This window comes from Mugil cephalus, chromosome 16, assembly GCF_022458985.1.
Source record: "Mugil cephalus isolate CIBA_MC_2020 chromosome 16, CIBA_Mcephalus_1.1, whole genome shotgun sequence".
In the NCBI taxonomy this organism is placed as follows: Eukaryota; Metazoa; Chordata; class Actinopteri; order Mugiliformes; family Mugilidae; genus Mugil; species Mugil cephalus.
The window spans coordinates 22,798,522-22,814,192 of NC_061785.1; the positions used below are offsets into that span (position 1 = coordinate 22,798,522).

Below are 15,671 nucleotides of genomic sequence, written 5' to 3' on the forward strand. Positions count from 1 at the left end.
ATGAGCGCTCTCACAGGCAGGGGGGCTGTGCTCCTCCATGTGTTAATCAATTCAACGCACTTAGAATGAGAGTATGATAAGAAGAGGAACATGAGAAAATTAAGTGTTAACCAATAGCATGTAGAAAAGTGTAGCAGTGCTGCAAATGCCGCTGACGGAAGTTTTCAAAAATCTCCACTTGTAAGTTAGATTTTACAAAAAAAAGCAAGAAGACTAAAAGAAAAACACAGTAGATATGTTTAGAAAGTACCTCTGATGGAAATTGGTGAAAGTTGTGAAAGAGGAACAAAAGGAACAGTACGACTTCAAGTAACAAGTGCAGTAGAAGTGGTAGAACAAACTAGAAGGGTGAAAATAAGACGCTGGGAGCACAGAGGGAGTGTGGGTGCTGATGGGTGGTGTGATGGGTGCTGTCTTACCTGGGGCAGGTAGAGAAAAGCAGGGGGGCACTGCAGAGAATGGGGTAACATCCCGGACCCGGACAGTAGCACACAGCCGGAGTTCGCCATAGAGCACAGCATGTGGAGACGGGACCCCTTACTCATTAGAGACTCAGGCACACCTCTGTTTACCGATGCTCCACTCTGTCTATCTTCTCACCTCTCAACCTCTCTGGACCACTTTCTCTGGCTTTACTTCTTGTCCCCTCCCTTCTCGCTTCTGTACTTCTGTCAGCGGCAGCGATGAGCAGTCAGAGAGTTACTACTTCAGTGAACGCAGACGAGGGATGCCCCGCACGCAGACACACACACATGCACTACACACACCACTGCGGCTGTCAGCGCACACTCTGAGCAGCTGGAGCGCCAGGCGAAGCACGAGCGTGTGCGTAGGAATGTGTGTAGGAGAATCTAATGTGGGTAGACGGGCAACGTGATGCTTCTGCTTCTGTCCTTCTCTCCTCTGTTTACTTTGTGAAAGAGGTGGAGAAGGCAAGGCACGCGAATGGGTATGGTGAGCACGGAGAGAGGAGGGAAACAGGGGATAGGAGGGAAAGAGAAAGGAGTGTGGAGAAGGAGGCGGAGGCTGGAGGCAGGACCGAAGAGGTTTGGGAGGTCCTAGAGGAAATGGAGGGAGCGATTGGAGGGAGAAAGAGGGGCTAGGAGGGCTGGGAGAGAATGATTGGAGCGGAGAGGAGTGGCTGGGTAGGGTGGGAGGAGGAAGACAAGAAAGGAGGAGGAGGAGGGGAGTCTCTGGAGTATTCTAACATCAAATGGGCAAGGATGAGAGGGAGAAGCACGGAGGAGTGTGTGTCTATTTGTGAGTGTGCACGCTCACACACATAACAATGGGAGAGCAGCTGATCCAGGCTGTTAACCCTTTCCAGGACACACTCGTCACTAACAGCAAACTCATAATAATATTCAGCCATTGTATTCCTGCAGGAAAACTATGCTAAATACCATTCATGCTCTTCTCAGAGCAGCACACAGTTATAAATTTCTATTTCTAAAAAAAAAACAAAAAAAAACACAGACTATTTAAACCAGAAATTTCCCCCTCGATACATTATCCTTTCAGTAAATCAATTTGACTCTTTTTCTGGCATGTGCTTGATCCTAATGTTGAGAGAAAGCATCACAAACAGCAGCTGCACAGCTCTGTTCAATACGAAAAAATAACATTTTTATTTGCTCCTGCCCCACATGCATTTGAGCATTTCTCTGAGGGTTTGAATGAAACGAAAGCGTAATTGCAAGGTGGAATAATCATCCCCAAAATAATTTCATTTTATTTAAGAAACAATTAAAGGCGGAAACAATTACAGCGCGTGTTTAGCGCCTTTGCCAGAATCACACAGCTGACGCAAAGGCTTAATTTAATTTATAGCTCAACTGTGGGGAGGATATTTTCTTTAAGCGCAGCATTTCCCTGGAAAGAACAGCGCTAATGGCTGAATAATGAGATACAGTAAAATATACATCCCCCACTCCTTCCTCCCTTTATTTTCTCCCTCTGTGGAGCATTGACGGAGGCGGGGAGGGGGGAAGCATTTTGTTTCCATTTTGGCTTTATATTTGTTCTTTTGTTGTACTACGGTGTCGACTAAATGATGTAGTTTAAATGTGAACCTGACCGGGAAAGTTGGTTTTAAATACATCCTCCACCGAGAGAGTGGCAGAGAGCAAGAAACAGAGGGACACGGAGGGGAAAAAAGGACTGAGTAGAGTGGAATAATGGCGTTTGCCATTACATCTGGAACTTGTTTTATTCTCTGCCTCTCTTTCCCCATTTCTCTCACTTATGCACAAACACACTGGCAATTTTTTTAAGATGTGCAGAGATGAGGCGGATGATCGGATCAATCTGACTGGATTATGAAAGCACTGCAGTCCTTTCTGAATTTTCATTTTATATGTGCTTTGCATTTTGTGATTTTTTTTCTTCCAAGGAAATTAAAAAAAAACAGAAAGGCAAACAGATTGAGGACCTCCACCCTCACACAAAAAAAAAATCATAAAGACAGATTTCCAAAGAAAGAAAGAAAGAAATCGGAATTGTAGAATTTGGAACTGATTCCCCACTTTATATAACCAAAACAGCTGCTTTTATTGAAATGTTTTTGTATGTATATGTGTGTGTGTGTGTGTGCGCGTGTGAGGAGTCAATCAGACAGAGGTAAAAGCCGTATCAAACGGCAAAGCACTAGTACATATTTTATTTGATCTCTCTTCTTTTAAGCCATGATCACAAATACTCAGCAGCCACACAGACGCTCACAGGCTGACTGAACACCAATGTGATTTTCAATATTGCAGTAATGTTTCATTATCTAAAGATATTACTGTATTTTTTTTCATCTCTCCATACATTACAACATCCAGTGTTTGGAATTTCCCAGCTGTGTGTGCTCATGTGTATATTATGGGTATGAGTATATCGTAGCCTATTGTAAAATACACTGAGTGCTTCATTACATCCAAAATAGACTTATAATGAGCTTTTAATAAGAAAAACTTAGTTATTTTGAAGAACCTCCAGCACCTTATTATAATATAATCTCACACAAGGGTCACAGTGAAAAAAAAAAGGATTTCTGGGCAAACTATACGTTTTATAAGACCTCAAATATAAGGAGATCTGATCTGCACAAATGTGGCCAAAATAAATTTGTTATTGTGTATTAAACAGTACTACAATCAATAGAGATGTACGTTAATCGATTCATCTCGTCAGATGTCTAATTCACAAAACTATAGCACACCGAAAGGAATCACTAATCAGTACATGGTACGTCAACAAGTTCAAACAGAGAGGAGGAAGGAACCATCATTTCAGAACTACAAATAATTCACACAGAAAAACTAAAAGGAACAAATACTCCAGTGATGACACTAAATCTTTTTCTTTGATAATAACTGTGTACTGCAAACCAACATAAAAGTGATTCTTCAAACTAAAGCTTTAAGAAAAAAAACACACTTTTCCAATGTTTCCTCTTTGTTATACATTTAATCCGCTCTAAGCAAATTTGCCTATGGCATCCATGTGTACTCGTCAAATTCAACCAGGAAATTCACTGTGTGATTTCAGCTTTAGTGTATTTCTACGTATAAATCTTTTCCGCCGTAGCTTAAATGCAATCTTGACTCCCTGCCCTCTCAGTTGCTCAGTAAACATTACCACTGGTTACCTCAGTTAACCTCTGATGCATTTCGTGGCTAGCAATGTATACTGCAATATCAGAGCTGAGGTCCGGTGTTAACCGCCGGGACTGGCACCTGCTGCTGGTGCCGCTGTCTTCCAGAATCTCTCATCTATCAACGCAGGCATGCCTCTCGTGGAGACTTGGCAGCTTAAAGTTTTTTTTTTATTATTATTTATTTGTTTATTCACTCTGTCTTTGAGCATTTCCTGGGGTTGATGAAAACTTAAGAGGCCAGTGACATTGGGGCTTCAAGGCCACGCTTCAGCATCAAAGCCAGTTTGAACCTATTGAAATATTTATCGTTTTTATTCTCACAGCAGATGGATCTTCTCTCCATTAATACCTTGGGAAGCATAAGGTGCGTGTGTGTTTGTATGGGAGTGGGGGTGTGGGGAGGTTAAGCTATAAGAGGTCCGTGTGTGTGGGTTAAGGTAAGCGTGTGTTTACACCTTGCTAACAAACAGTGCTAAAAGAGCATAAGTAATGGAAATGAGTTCAGGTAAACGGAGAAGGAGACACCGCTCACAGCAACACGCAGCCGAGCCCTTATACAAAACACAGGCAGCTTGACTCGGCAGGAAAAGTGACTTTGAAAGCAGCGGCCAGTCCCTGCTGGCGAGGCGAGGCGAGGCGAGGCCGTGTTTGGAAAGAGAGGGATTGTTGAGAGGAATCAAAGCGGCCTGAGACTTGACAGAGTGACGACATTAGGCATTCTCCTCCCTTCATCCCCTAAGGTGCTTGTCCTCTGCAAGGTAGAACCACACTCACAAAGTCAAGGAAGAAACAGAAAGGGCCTGTCTTTTCCCGTTCCACTTTGGCTTTTACTCTTTCTGTTCTTTTTCGCTTCTTAATCGTTTCCCTTGATTTCTGCTTTCCTCCTCCTCTCTTCTCGGCTTTGTTTCATAATGTCTTTATGTCTTTATGTTTTTTTAAGCATTTATAAATATGTCTTCAGTCTCCGTAGCAGCAGAGCAAACTCCACTGACTGCACCATACCATAAGATGTGGCTGAAAGCTCAGATCAGATCTCTGTAAAGCAGCTGGTCCTCACATAAAAATAAACCCTTTAAGCTTCGTTAAGGCAGATTTATTTATTTTTTTTATTTTTTTTTTTAACATACACCTTTAACACCTCCTCAAAAATCTGCCCTCATGAATACAACTTTTCCTGTTAACACAACTGATGAATTTGATAAGAAGCTGCACTGAAAAGAGAAAAAATGCAAACACACATTCCACATAATATTTATTGTTCTGATATCGAGGGTAGATAGAAGAAAACCTCAATGTGAAAATAAACAATATGGTACAAATGTAATGACAATAAAATTGAAAACCCCAGCTTTTCATATTTTCTTACTGCCTGCCAATGCCCTAATAAGACCAAAGCTAACAATGAATTGAATTGTAATTTCAGTGGGATCGCCGTTAAACGACAGGAAGATGCTGATGACCAATTCATAGCTCTCACTGAAAGAGAATGGACAAATCCACTGGTGAGCAGCTTTTTATGAAGAGCTGCTAATACAAGGACAAACTGAGAATCCATTTTGTTTGTCTTTTATAGTATTTTATAGTTTGTGCATCAGGACCTTGGCCTTGTTTTTTTGTGCAAATGATATTTAAACAGGAGGAAACAGCATTAGTTGTGGACTATTTTTGGTGCTGGATTAATTGACAGTTGGTGCTCTTGTGAGTATTTATAGCAGCGCACGAGGGGCCAAATAAACCACGGTGTGTATGTGTGTGTCTGCGCGGCGATGCTCTGGGACAAGTCGGTCAGTCTTGGGAACGCTCACAGCGCTTCTTAAAGGTCTTTTTCCTCAGAACAAAAAACAAACTGTGAGGTGTTTTCAACCAGAAAATAACGCTCCAACGTGCCCCAACAAAAAAACACCACAACACGTTTTTATCACACTTTATCACAGCGACGCCTTTCAAATTCATCTGACTGTCAAACACACACCGGTGAGGCATGTTGAGAGAAAAATAAAACTGCAAGACAGCTTCAGATGAAATTAATTTCTCTAACTCACTCTGGCCAGGCTCTTCTATCAGAGGAGAGAGCCTATTCCTTCCATGCCGCTAAACCAAATTGAGTTTGACCCCACGCTGGGCCTGATTGCATTAGAGCACAACTCCAACATATGATTACCCGGCTCCAGTTGGGTTATTAGGGAATAATAGTAAATCTAATTGGAAGGTAATTAGCGTAGGATTGCTTGCTGTGCAGCGCTGAGTGTGTGTGAGGAGGGTGTGTGTCCGGTGCTGATTAGAACAAGGTGGAAGGGATGTCCACCTAAAAATGAGTCATTAGCACAGTAACGGCAAATTCTTCTCAGGCAGCGGGAAACAGATGGGCACCATATAATCAAAGAGACAGAGATATAACGTATTATACACATCACACAACATACTTTCACTCATTTTATATAACATGCTGCTTTGCTCAAAAAAACACAGTGCCACACGTCCCCGGGCTGTTAGAGGTCAGAATCCCTGAGTGACTTCCAGTGTGGATACTCTTGAGAGAAATGGTTCGTAGTACTGTTAGTTCTCTACATTTAGATTAACTGAACAAACAGAGTGCGTTTATCTGCACAACCACGGGCAAATATTGTGGCTTCCTTTGTAAAAGGGAGAAACTTGTAGGTTTGCAGGAGCCACTGCTGTATTTCCTACCTTGCGAGTCTCATTGTACTTTCCTCCTCTTGCTGTGTTTCATGGAATTAAAAGAAAAGGATGGAAACAAAGGCTCCGCAATATTGTATCAGAGGCTGTGAATGATTTATCATGGCTTTATGATGTGCTCTGTGGCGGCAAGTTTTTGTAAAAAGGACATCACTTTTTTTTTGTTATTTTGATCACTGGCCTCCCTTTATCAGACAGGCCCTGAAAAAACAAAACAAAACAAAACAAAAAAAAAACTCAGAAGCCCTGACCAGACACTCAAAGCCAGTTTTCTATACCTGCCGTTTGCGATACTCAATACAGTTTGATCAGTACCAAAAAAGTACTAAGAATCAATACGTCTTCTGCTTAGCTCTCTTTCTCCTCCTCTCTCCCCTCCTCTCCTCTGAGGCATAACGGAGGGCCTGACATGGCAGTATTTCTTCCAATGCTCGCTAACACCAGGGCTCCACGCAGGGGGCCTGCCCCAGACAGAGGCCTTGTCGGTGGTCCGTGAGGCGGCGAGAACTCTCCCGGGCAGAGTGGAAGGATGGGGCCTTTAATGTTGAGCAAATCTGTTAAAGGAACATCCATCAGCGATGCCCTGGCTGCCCAGTCAAAAGGCCGCGGTACGCATCAGATTCTCATCACTCCCTAACCCTAACCCTCCTTTGTTCCTTCTCACTTGTTTTACTTCACATTTTTCAGATAAATTCTCTCCACCTGCGTGTGCACATTCACAGGCTGCCACACGCACGCACGCACAACCTCTGTTTTTTTCAGTGATACGGAATAAATTGCTGCAGAGAGAAGAGGAGGGGAAAATAAAAGAAATCTGCCTGGGTCTTATTCAGAGACAAAATAAGTCCCCCATCGTCAATGATCAGTCCAGTGGCTTTTTATATTTTGACGTCACAGAAGTGCAATTCTCAATCCACCCCGTTCTGCTTTAGCACTCCCAATGGTTGGCCGCAATATATCTCTCACCCATACGCACACACACACATGCAGGCGCAAACACACACAAGGCAAGAGGCGGTAATATATCTCGGGGAGAATTTAAGTGCACCGGCACCAACATTTGCATTTCTGTGGAACGAGTGCATCTGATTTATAGAAGCACAGGCCTGAAGCATCTTGGGAAATGAGGCGGCTGGATGGAAACTACGTTTCCCAGAGGCGGGATGTTTTGGCCATGTCAGCAGCAGGCTTTTCAGAGATGTTGTTTTGCAGCGCTTGTGAATTTCCGAAACCAGAGAGAGGGGGGAAAGAGGGACGCAGAAGAAATGAATAAGCAGCAAAACAACTTTTTGTGTGAGCACAAATTTTCAAGAGGATACTTTTTTTGTGGAAAAAGTCCAAGTGGAGACAATTTGAGACTGGTTACCTGAAGCGGAATGATTTGTTCTTTAGAGCATCAAAGCCCGATTCCCAAATGAGCAAACTAAGTTGTTTTGTGAGGAATCTAGAAAGCAGAGAGCAGGAGCATGAAAAACAGAGCTGGGACAGACGCAACAAGCTCAAGCAATACTAAAATAGAATAAAACTGGGAAGAAAAAGTGTGAAGTAATGAGAAAAAACAAGTGGAAACTAGGAGCAGATAATACAGAGTGGAGGGCCGCCACAGAAACAACAAACCCTTTTTTGTGATGCTATCATTACTGCTCCTCTATTCTTGTTCTCTGCTCAGTAAATAAGAGAGGGGGATGAGTGGGGGAACAAACGGATTCTGCAGAGAGGAAATTACAGAACGGATGGGTTTAACAGAGTAGGAGGGCTGAGTGGGAACAAGGGATGGGACAGAAAAGTAAAAAAAAAAAAAAAAACTGAGAGCAGACAGCCAAATTAGTGGACATAAGCGGATAGCGGAATGAGGGAAAGAGCAGTGACAAGAGGGAGGGCAAGAATCCCCGTCGACTCGCTCTCTGTATTATCTATCAAGTGTGACTCGTAAATTCTGCGTGTGCTGCGAGCTGATTTATCCGCAGTCAGATGGGTAATTCTGCCTCCCTGGGGCTGAAAACCCCATCGCCCTTCCCACCCTCCCCTGACTGTAGCAACAGTCCACATCCCACAGACCAGACTGGGGATTTCAACGCACACACTCTGAAGTATCAAATCCTTCTTGTGAATCATTTACCTCTATTTGCAACCCAGTGATCCTCCAAAACACCAACCGATGCCATCAAAGACGCAGCATTTAAGACTTTTATACAGCACAATGGGGTTGGAACCTTCTTTGCTTGAAAGTGAAAGAAACGGATTCATTTATTTGATTGCATTTTTATAATATAAACTATAGATAAAACGGGATAGTACACACAGACAGTTTTTAAAGTGCAGCAGATATTTTTGAGTGGTAAGAAAGAAAATATTGTCACGACATTAGTTGTCCCGGTAAATGAATGCAGCGTACGCTGACCCTGGAACCAGCTAACCTACATGGAATATAGTCTTTCTGTATGTTCTTTACAGCATCAGTGCATTTCCTGCCATGACCAGCTAAAAGGCATGCCACGTAAAAGGTCTATGACATTAAAATTGAAAGTGTTATTATTATTATCATTATTTTTTTCAGGAAAGGGAAGTTACAGGCACTGCTGCTTATTGAACTTGTTTTTCTGTGCAATTCCACAAATGTGCAATAAATGAAACATCTTAGACTTTTACATTTGTCCATTTTTACACTTATAGTCATGAGCTCTCAATGTGTAGAAACAATACATGTAAAAGCTGCATCCACCCCAGACTGTTCGTTATCCATCTTCAGCACATGTCTTTGGGCAAGATCAATGAACATCAACACAAGGGCGGGCGTGACGGCTCCATGTCGAGCAATCTCCAAAACCTCTGGCCATTTTAACATTTAATCAAGTTGATGTCAGATCAGTCAGTCTCACTGTCTGCAGGACCACACTGCCCAAACAAAGTCAAACTCTGCAGCTACACCTCATAAAAGAAACATGGCAGCCGGTCAGGCCCCAGAGCGTCTGCGTTTGGTTGAGGTCCTCATCTACGAATCAGCTTGCACTCGGAGCCAAAGAGAAGCCATCCCATGTTGACGTCAACTCACCTGAGTGACCTGACTCTGACCCCTGTCAATAAACCTCCACGTCTGTCTCTTTCTCCGCTCTCTCTTTCTGTTTCCCTCTCTCCTTCTCTCTTGCTACCGCCTGTGGTAATGCTGCCTCAGTGTGTTGTATCTAGCAACAGTAAATCCTGGGTGGATAAGAAATATCATATATATTACATGACACACACACACACACACACACACACACACACACACACACACAAACACACACACAAGCATCTATATGACACAACACCTTTCATTTGGCTCAGGCCATGGTTCAATCTGCTCAAAATATTACAGAAGTTCAGAATTCAAACCTGCCTGTGTGGAAATATTAATATATGAATGGATTCTTGGACTGGACTTGCACAGGTTTGTAAGGACCACATTCAATTTGAAGCTGATAAATTATTTTTGCATCCAGTAGCCTATGCAGCTACCACATCCAACCATAGACGTATATAAATACGTCTGATCAGTACGGTCCAGGAGTGGAGCGGTGATATTGATGACCCACCCCTTTCACTAGACTCACTGTGTTTTCCTTTCATTAATATTACTGTCTGCTCTACCTGCACCAGTTACAAGGACATGTTGGATTTTACATTTACTTTCTTTTACAACTTTCGCAGTCACACAGAACCACCCTACAGAGCAGTTAGCACGACAACCAGTAGTCGCCATTATATCTATATAGCAATTATTAGGGCATTTTGCACCTCGTTTTAGTAATGCATGATATAGAGGTGGACAGGAAAGGTGGACACAAACAGAAGAAAGGTACGACTCTTTCACAGAATGCAACAAAATGTTAGAGAGATAACTACAAGAGGAATTTCAAGGCAGGCAACTGAAACGGTTTATTGTCACTACTACTACTGATATAGTCACACTACTTTCACTACTACCTTTACTACCATATAGTACAACACAAAATACACAAAAGAATGGAGTTTATAAGTGCAACTCCACAACTGCTGTTATTGGTATGTGCAACTACACAGGATAACTATAAGAAAAAAATCTAAAATTACAATGAAGGAATATGGTAGTTGATATACACAACATCTATACAAGACAAGTAAAAAAATCCCACCATAAAATGTTTGTAGTTGTTCAGGATAACTGCATGTTTTAAGCTGTCATCCAGTAGCACTGCATATTAGCATGTACAAATATTTGGGCTACCTTGATCAACCACCAGGCTTGCCTACAGTCGATTGATACACACTGATGCCTTGAGTAAATTCTTATTTAACACTGATTTGTCTGCGCTCATGTCTGTGCGCAGAGCCCTTCCTTCGCCTCCGCGTTGTTAATGTGTTCATGTTAAACCGGGTGTACAGTGCTCTGAGCCGACACAAACCACAGGTTGTGTATTCCCCGTTGTTCCGCTCAGAACGCGCGGGCCAGCACTGCTTGGCACCGGCTCACAGATGCAATATGTGGGCAGTCTACCTGCATCGGGGACAGGTGTGTGTGAGTCAGTGTGTGTGTCTATGTGTCTGTGAGTCTGGAGAGAGAGGAACTGTTTGTGTGAAATTAGTGTGTGTGTTCGCATCGTTGTATGTTCAAACCCAAAAGTACACACAGGTGTGTGTGTGTGTGTGTGTGTGTGTGTGTGTGTGTGTGTGTGTGTGTGCAGAGAGAAAGGGAACAGCTGGCACTGCTGGGAGAAACAAAGGGTGGGGGCTGAGAGAGCATAGGTAAGAAGTAAAGGTAGAGGGAGGGGATGGTGTGAAAAAAGAGGGCTAGAAGTCATCTCGATAGAGAACCACAGACTATTCAAACTAATTTAAACAACACCACTGAATATACTAAAACATTACAGCAGGGGAACCAGTTGAACACGTTTATTGTATAAGCTGCCTTTCAGGGAAAACTGCAGGTTTTCTGCAGTCAAAGCTAAATCCAATGCAAGGGATTATGCATTAATATTGCGGCAATTTACACCGATTTCATTTTTCAACTCTCAGAATTTCATCATGTAATATTTAAACAAAATGAACTTTTATGGCAGCGAGTCACTAGCAGAACAAATGAAGTAAACCTCTTAAATGAAGCTGACCTTCCAAGGAAAGCTGTGGAAATTATTACAGCTGCCCCTCCACAAAGGATAAAGAGAGTATTATGATCATTAAAGACTGACATTGCCCTGGTTGCATTATCATGAAACAAATATACCAACAAAACATAACTGCTATAAATTAGTAAAAGTTGATCTCTGTCTGGTGATAAATATGTATGTGAGTGTATATATAGTTGTATCATCAACAAATAATTTGTCGCATTTCCAGCCATGAGAACAGGAACTGAATTCCATTCCATTTTATTTTATTTTGTGTCAACAATACAAACAGTTTTATGACACTCACAGAACCCTCAAACCTTCAGAGAAAGCGCTAAAGAGCAAACCTTGAGAAAACCCACCCGCTTAAGACCGACTGGATACAGAGAGAACAGACAGTAAACAGAGCATTTTTACATACTGTAAATCTGATTAAAGCCCAGATGTAGCATTTAAAAATTAGACAAACTAGAGTACAATGTATAGGTGACGCACATCACATGAGAGATTGATAATGAACAAAAAGAATGTGTATAGCTGGCCATCAAAAGACAATTGGATGAAAGTTCAACAATGTTTGTTGGACTTGCATCCTGGCCCCATATCTCAGATCAAAAAAGCTTTCCTGCTTCATTTTAGCACTTCCAACATCCCATGAAGCCTCAGCCTGTAGTTTCCCCTCACCTTTCTTAAATGTTTACCTGTGCTGGCTTAAACCATTTATCCTCTTCAACATCACAACTAAGATATTTTTTGTTCTGTTGTCACAACGATGACTATAGATTACATGACATAAAAGGAGGATGTATCAGCGAAATAGGCTAATTTGAAGTCTGAGGGTTATTTTCAGAGAGCAGGTATTATTAAGGCAGTGCCTCAGCTGTAAATTGCATTTCTCCATTAACTTTGACTATAACAATGATGCACAATTTTCATATGAACTGTCCTGGATGCTACTGTTTCTGATTAACAAAAAAAAAAAAAAAAAAAAAAAAAAGGATTAAACATTTAGCTGTCCTCTGATTGCTGAAATAAAATTGGCTTAACAATCTATCTCAGTAGACTCTATTCTATTTAATATTTACCCAGCTGTGATTCCTACAGTATGTCCCCGTTTGCTTTACAAAAAGTCATTTTAACCAAAACCCTTGGTCGTGGTATTATGGAATTGAGTACAACATAGCACTGCAAATAGACATGATATCATCCTACACATAGAGCCCCGGGTCATTTAATGCTCCTTAGTTAAATGACATATGGAAGTGATGTAATGTGTTGTTTAATTTGGGGTAACTGTAAAGGGTTGGCTCCATGAATGCTGGGACAGCATGTGGTCCTCTAACAAGCTGCAAAGCTCATAATAAAGTGGACAAGGGGACCAATGTCCAATGTTACAAGTTGTTGTTGATTTAAGCACTTTCTTGTCTTGTCCAATCTTCTGTTATGATGAATATGTGTACAGTCAGGTGGAAACAAATCTCCCTTCTGGGACAAATAAAGTCTAAAGTCTAAGTCTACGCACTAACCACACTCATCCTGCTGACCATCTACAGAGATTACTTAAAAGAGGAACAAAAGCAAAAACAAACCAACCTAGACCAAAAAATTACTATTCTTGAGAAAAGAATAAGCTGTTGAACTGATGGCTTTTCTCCCCTGTCTTCTCTCTCAGTATTTGTTCACTCATCAGGGGCGGATGGGGGAAACAGAGGAGATAGCATCTCGTTATGTGCTGAGAACTAAATGACTTACTGCTTGCCGAATATTAAAAACACACAATGCTGTTTCCTGTATGGGCCTTATCTCAGTCTGGGACAACACACAGTTGTCATCTCCTGCAAAATGATCATGAGAATGAGACTAGATAGCAGCTGTTTGATCCCCTGTAATGCAACTGCCGCAACACCCAAATTACAGCAGGAGCTTTGGTGCACAGGATGTGTGTGTGAGGGTGTGTGTTTTTTCTGCTACACCAGTAATAGTGTTTATATAGTGGTATTTATATTCCCTGATTAAGCTGGTTTTGATGGCACTGGTAAGAATGATGTGTATCCATCATAAACGGAAAACAGTGCATGAAGATGTTTCATTTCTACTTAAGTTCAGACCTGAACACAAATCCTAGTGAAGACGTTAAAATGAAAGAAAGTGTTAAAGGTAATTTATTTTAATGTAGTGTTATATTTTGCAGTCAGTCAGTGGACAGTGACATTCAACTTCCAGGTGCAGTACATGTTTTCATTGTAAATGACAAGTCAAAATCTTCAGTATGTACCCAGTGTGTGTGTGTGTGTGTGTGTGTGTGTGTGTGTGTGTGTGTTCCAGGTTAGGCGTGTTAAAGCAGGTGTCAGAGACTGTTGGCTCCCCAGAGTTTAAACCCTGTAATCTACAAATGGCGATTTGCTATTAAATGGCTAATTCCCATGGATTAAAGGATTCCTGGGAACACAATCCCCGTACCCACTTTCCTTGCTCTTGCTATATCTCTCTCGTTCTCTCTCTTTACCATTTTGGTGAGTGAGTTTGCTCAGAGTGACGCTTTAAATATTAATGACAGGATGAAGGGATAGAGAAGAGAAATTTTGATGTATGTATGTAATTTCAATTTGGAGAAAGAATAATATTTTTTTTAAAAAAAGCCTTAAAGGGGGTGAGGTAGGTCGAGGCAGTGAGTGTATATGGCATGGACACAGATCCTTTCCAAAACCTGTAAAACACGTAAAGTGACCCTCATTCTTCCTTAACAACTGTCGAATTTTCACTTTATGAAGGAGAAATTACAACAGTTACACAATTATTAAATCATGCGATGCGGCAGTACAAAATATTTCTGAAAAATTAATTTCTGAACACAAACTTTCAAATTTGAATGGCACTTCCTTTTCATAACATCATAACCAAAACAATTACAACGGAAATGCACATTGTTCCCTCCTGGAAAATATTAAGGCAACATTGAACAAGGTATCTGTGTCGCAGAATGCCTACCATAATGTAAAGAAAAAACAAGTCATCAAAACTAATATGGTTACCCATAACTGGTTGATAATAATGCTGGGGTTAGTCAAATTTCGACATCAAGTCAACAGTTCAGTGAACAACCTTACTCTGCAGAAGAAAGTTTGTCATCTCAATCAGCTTTAATGGTCAATGTCTAATTGGTTAACAGACATATTTTTACATCTCAGTGTCAGAAAACTGCATGTTTTCTGTTTTTTTTTCAGAAACTGCAGAGACTAGATACACATGTTGAAGTAGCAGATGGAGGACTTTGAGTAGCATACATATTTAAACACAATAATCCATTCATAACTTTCATTCAAAACGCAGAATTAAATTGTAATTTTAGAAATCTTCAAATGTCTGTTTGAAAAGTCATTTTTTTCAGGTCATTTTTTTCATTGGCTGACCCCGTCCTGTCAGTTGAGTAAGCAAAGTTGAGAAAATTGCCTCGTCTCACATGTGCAGCAGCACATACATATACAACTTGATGCACACTTTCTACAACTTGAAAAAAAGAGGGGTTACTGGGTAATTAAACAAGTTCTTGTGATCTGAAGTCATGGCTATATTGTTTTATTGTTTACAGTTATGTGCTTTTGTCTTGCTTAAATGTTTTAAAGGACCATTGTGCAGGATTTTGTGCCATCTAATGGTGAGGTTTTACACTGCAACTAACTGAATGCCCCTCCTGTTCCTGGCATGTAGAAGAACCTAACATGACTACTATTGTGCCTGCAACCAGTGTTTGGTTTGTCTGTTCACTCTGTAGATTTGAAGGGCTCATTCAATGTTAATGAAAATGTGGCATTTCCTAGCTGCAATTATTATTATACAATAATAAAAAACAATTAAATAATATCCTATTGTATGAATACTATGGTCTATTTCTGATATTAAATCGCAATAAATGCTACACGCTCCTTTACATGTTGTTTTATTTATTTATTTATTTATTTATTCATTCAGTCATAGACTTATGTGCACTATGGATGGTATACACATAACTAATAAGCATGCCTCCTTAAAATAAAACAACAAAACTACATAAAATTAGAAAACAAAATAACTTGTTGATGAATTCTCCTCCTCCTCTCTAACTGTATATGGCTTGCAGCATTGTGCAGAAGAAAAAAAAACAAAAACAAAAAGACATGACAATTATTTCTTTTCTGCATGGTGAGCGACAATTTCTCCTGTTTAAATAT

At 40.9% G+C, this 15,671-nt stretch overlaps 1 protein-coding gene across 6 annotated transcripts in view; it reads right to left on the reverse strand.

The window, feature by feature from the left end:
* Nucleotides 1–15,671, reverse strand: part of rbfox3a (RNA binding fox-1 homolog 3a) — a 440,273-nt gene that overhangs the window by 110,110 nt on the left and 314,492 nt on the right. The window contains exon 1 of one of the 6 annotated variants that reach the window (XM_047608703.1): nucleotides 420–997. The exons of the other annotated variants lie outside the window; for them this stretch is intronic. Within the exon in view, the coding sequence (XP_047464659.1) occupies nucleotides 420–545 (126 nt within the window). The 5' untranslated portion in view covers nucleotides 546–997. Of the gene's footprint in view, nucleotides 1–419; nucleotides 998–15,671 lie in introns of those variants that run through there. 6 annotated transcript variants of the gene reach the window in all.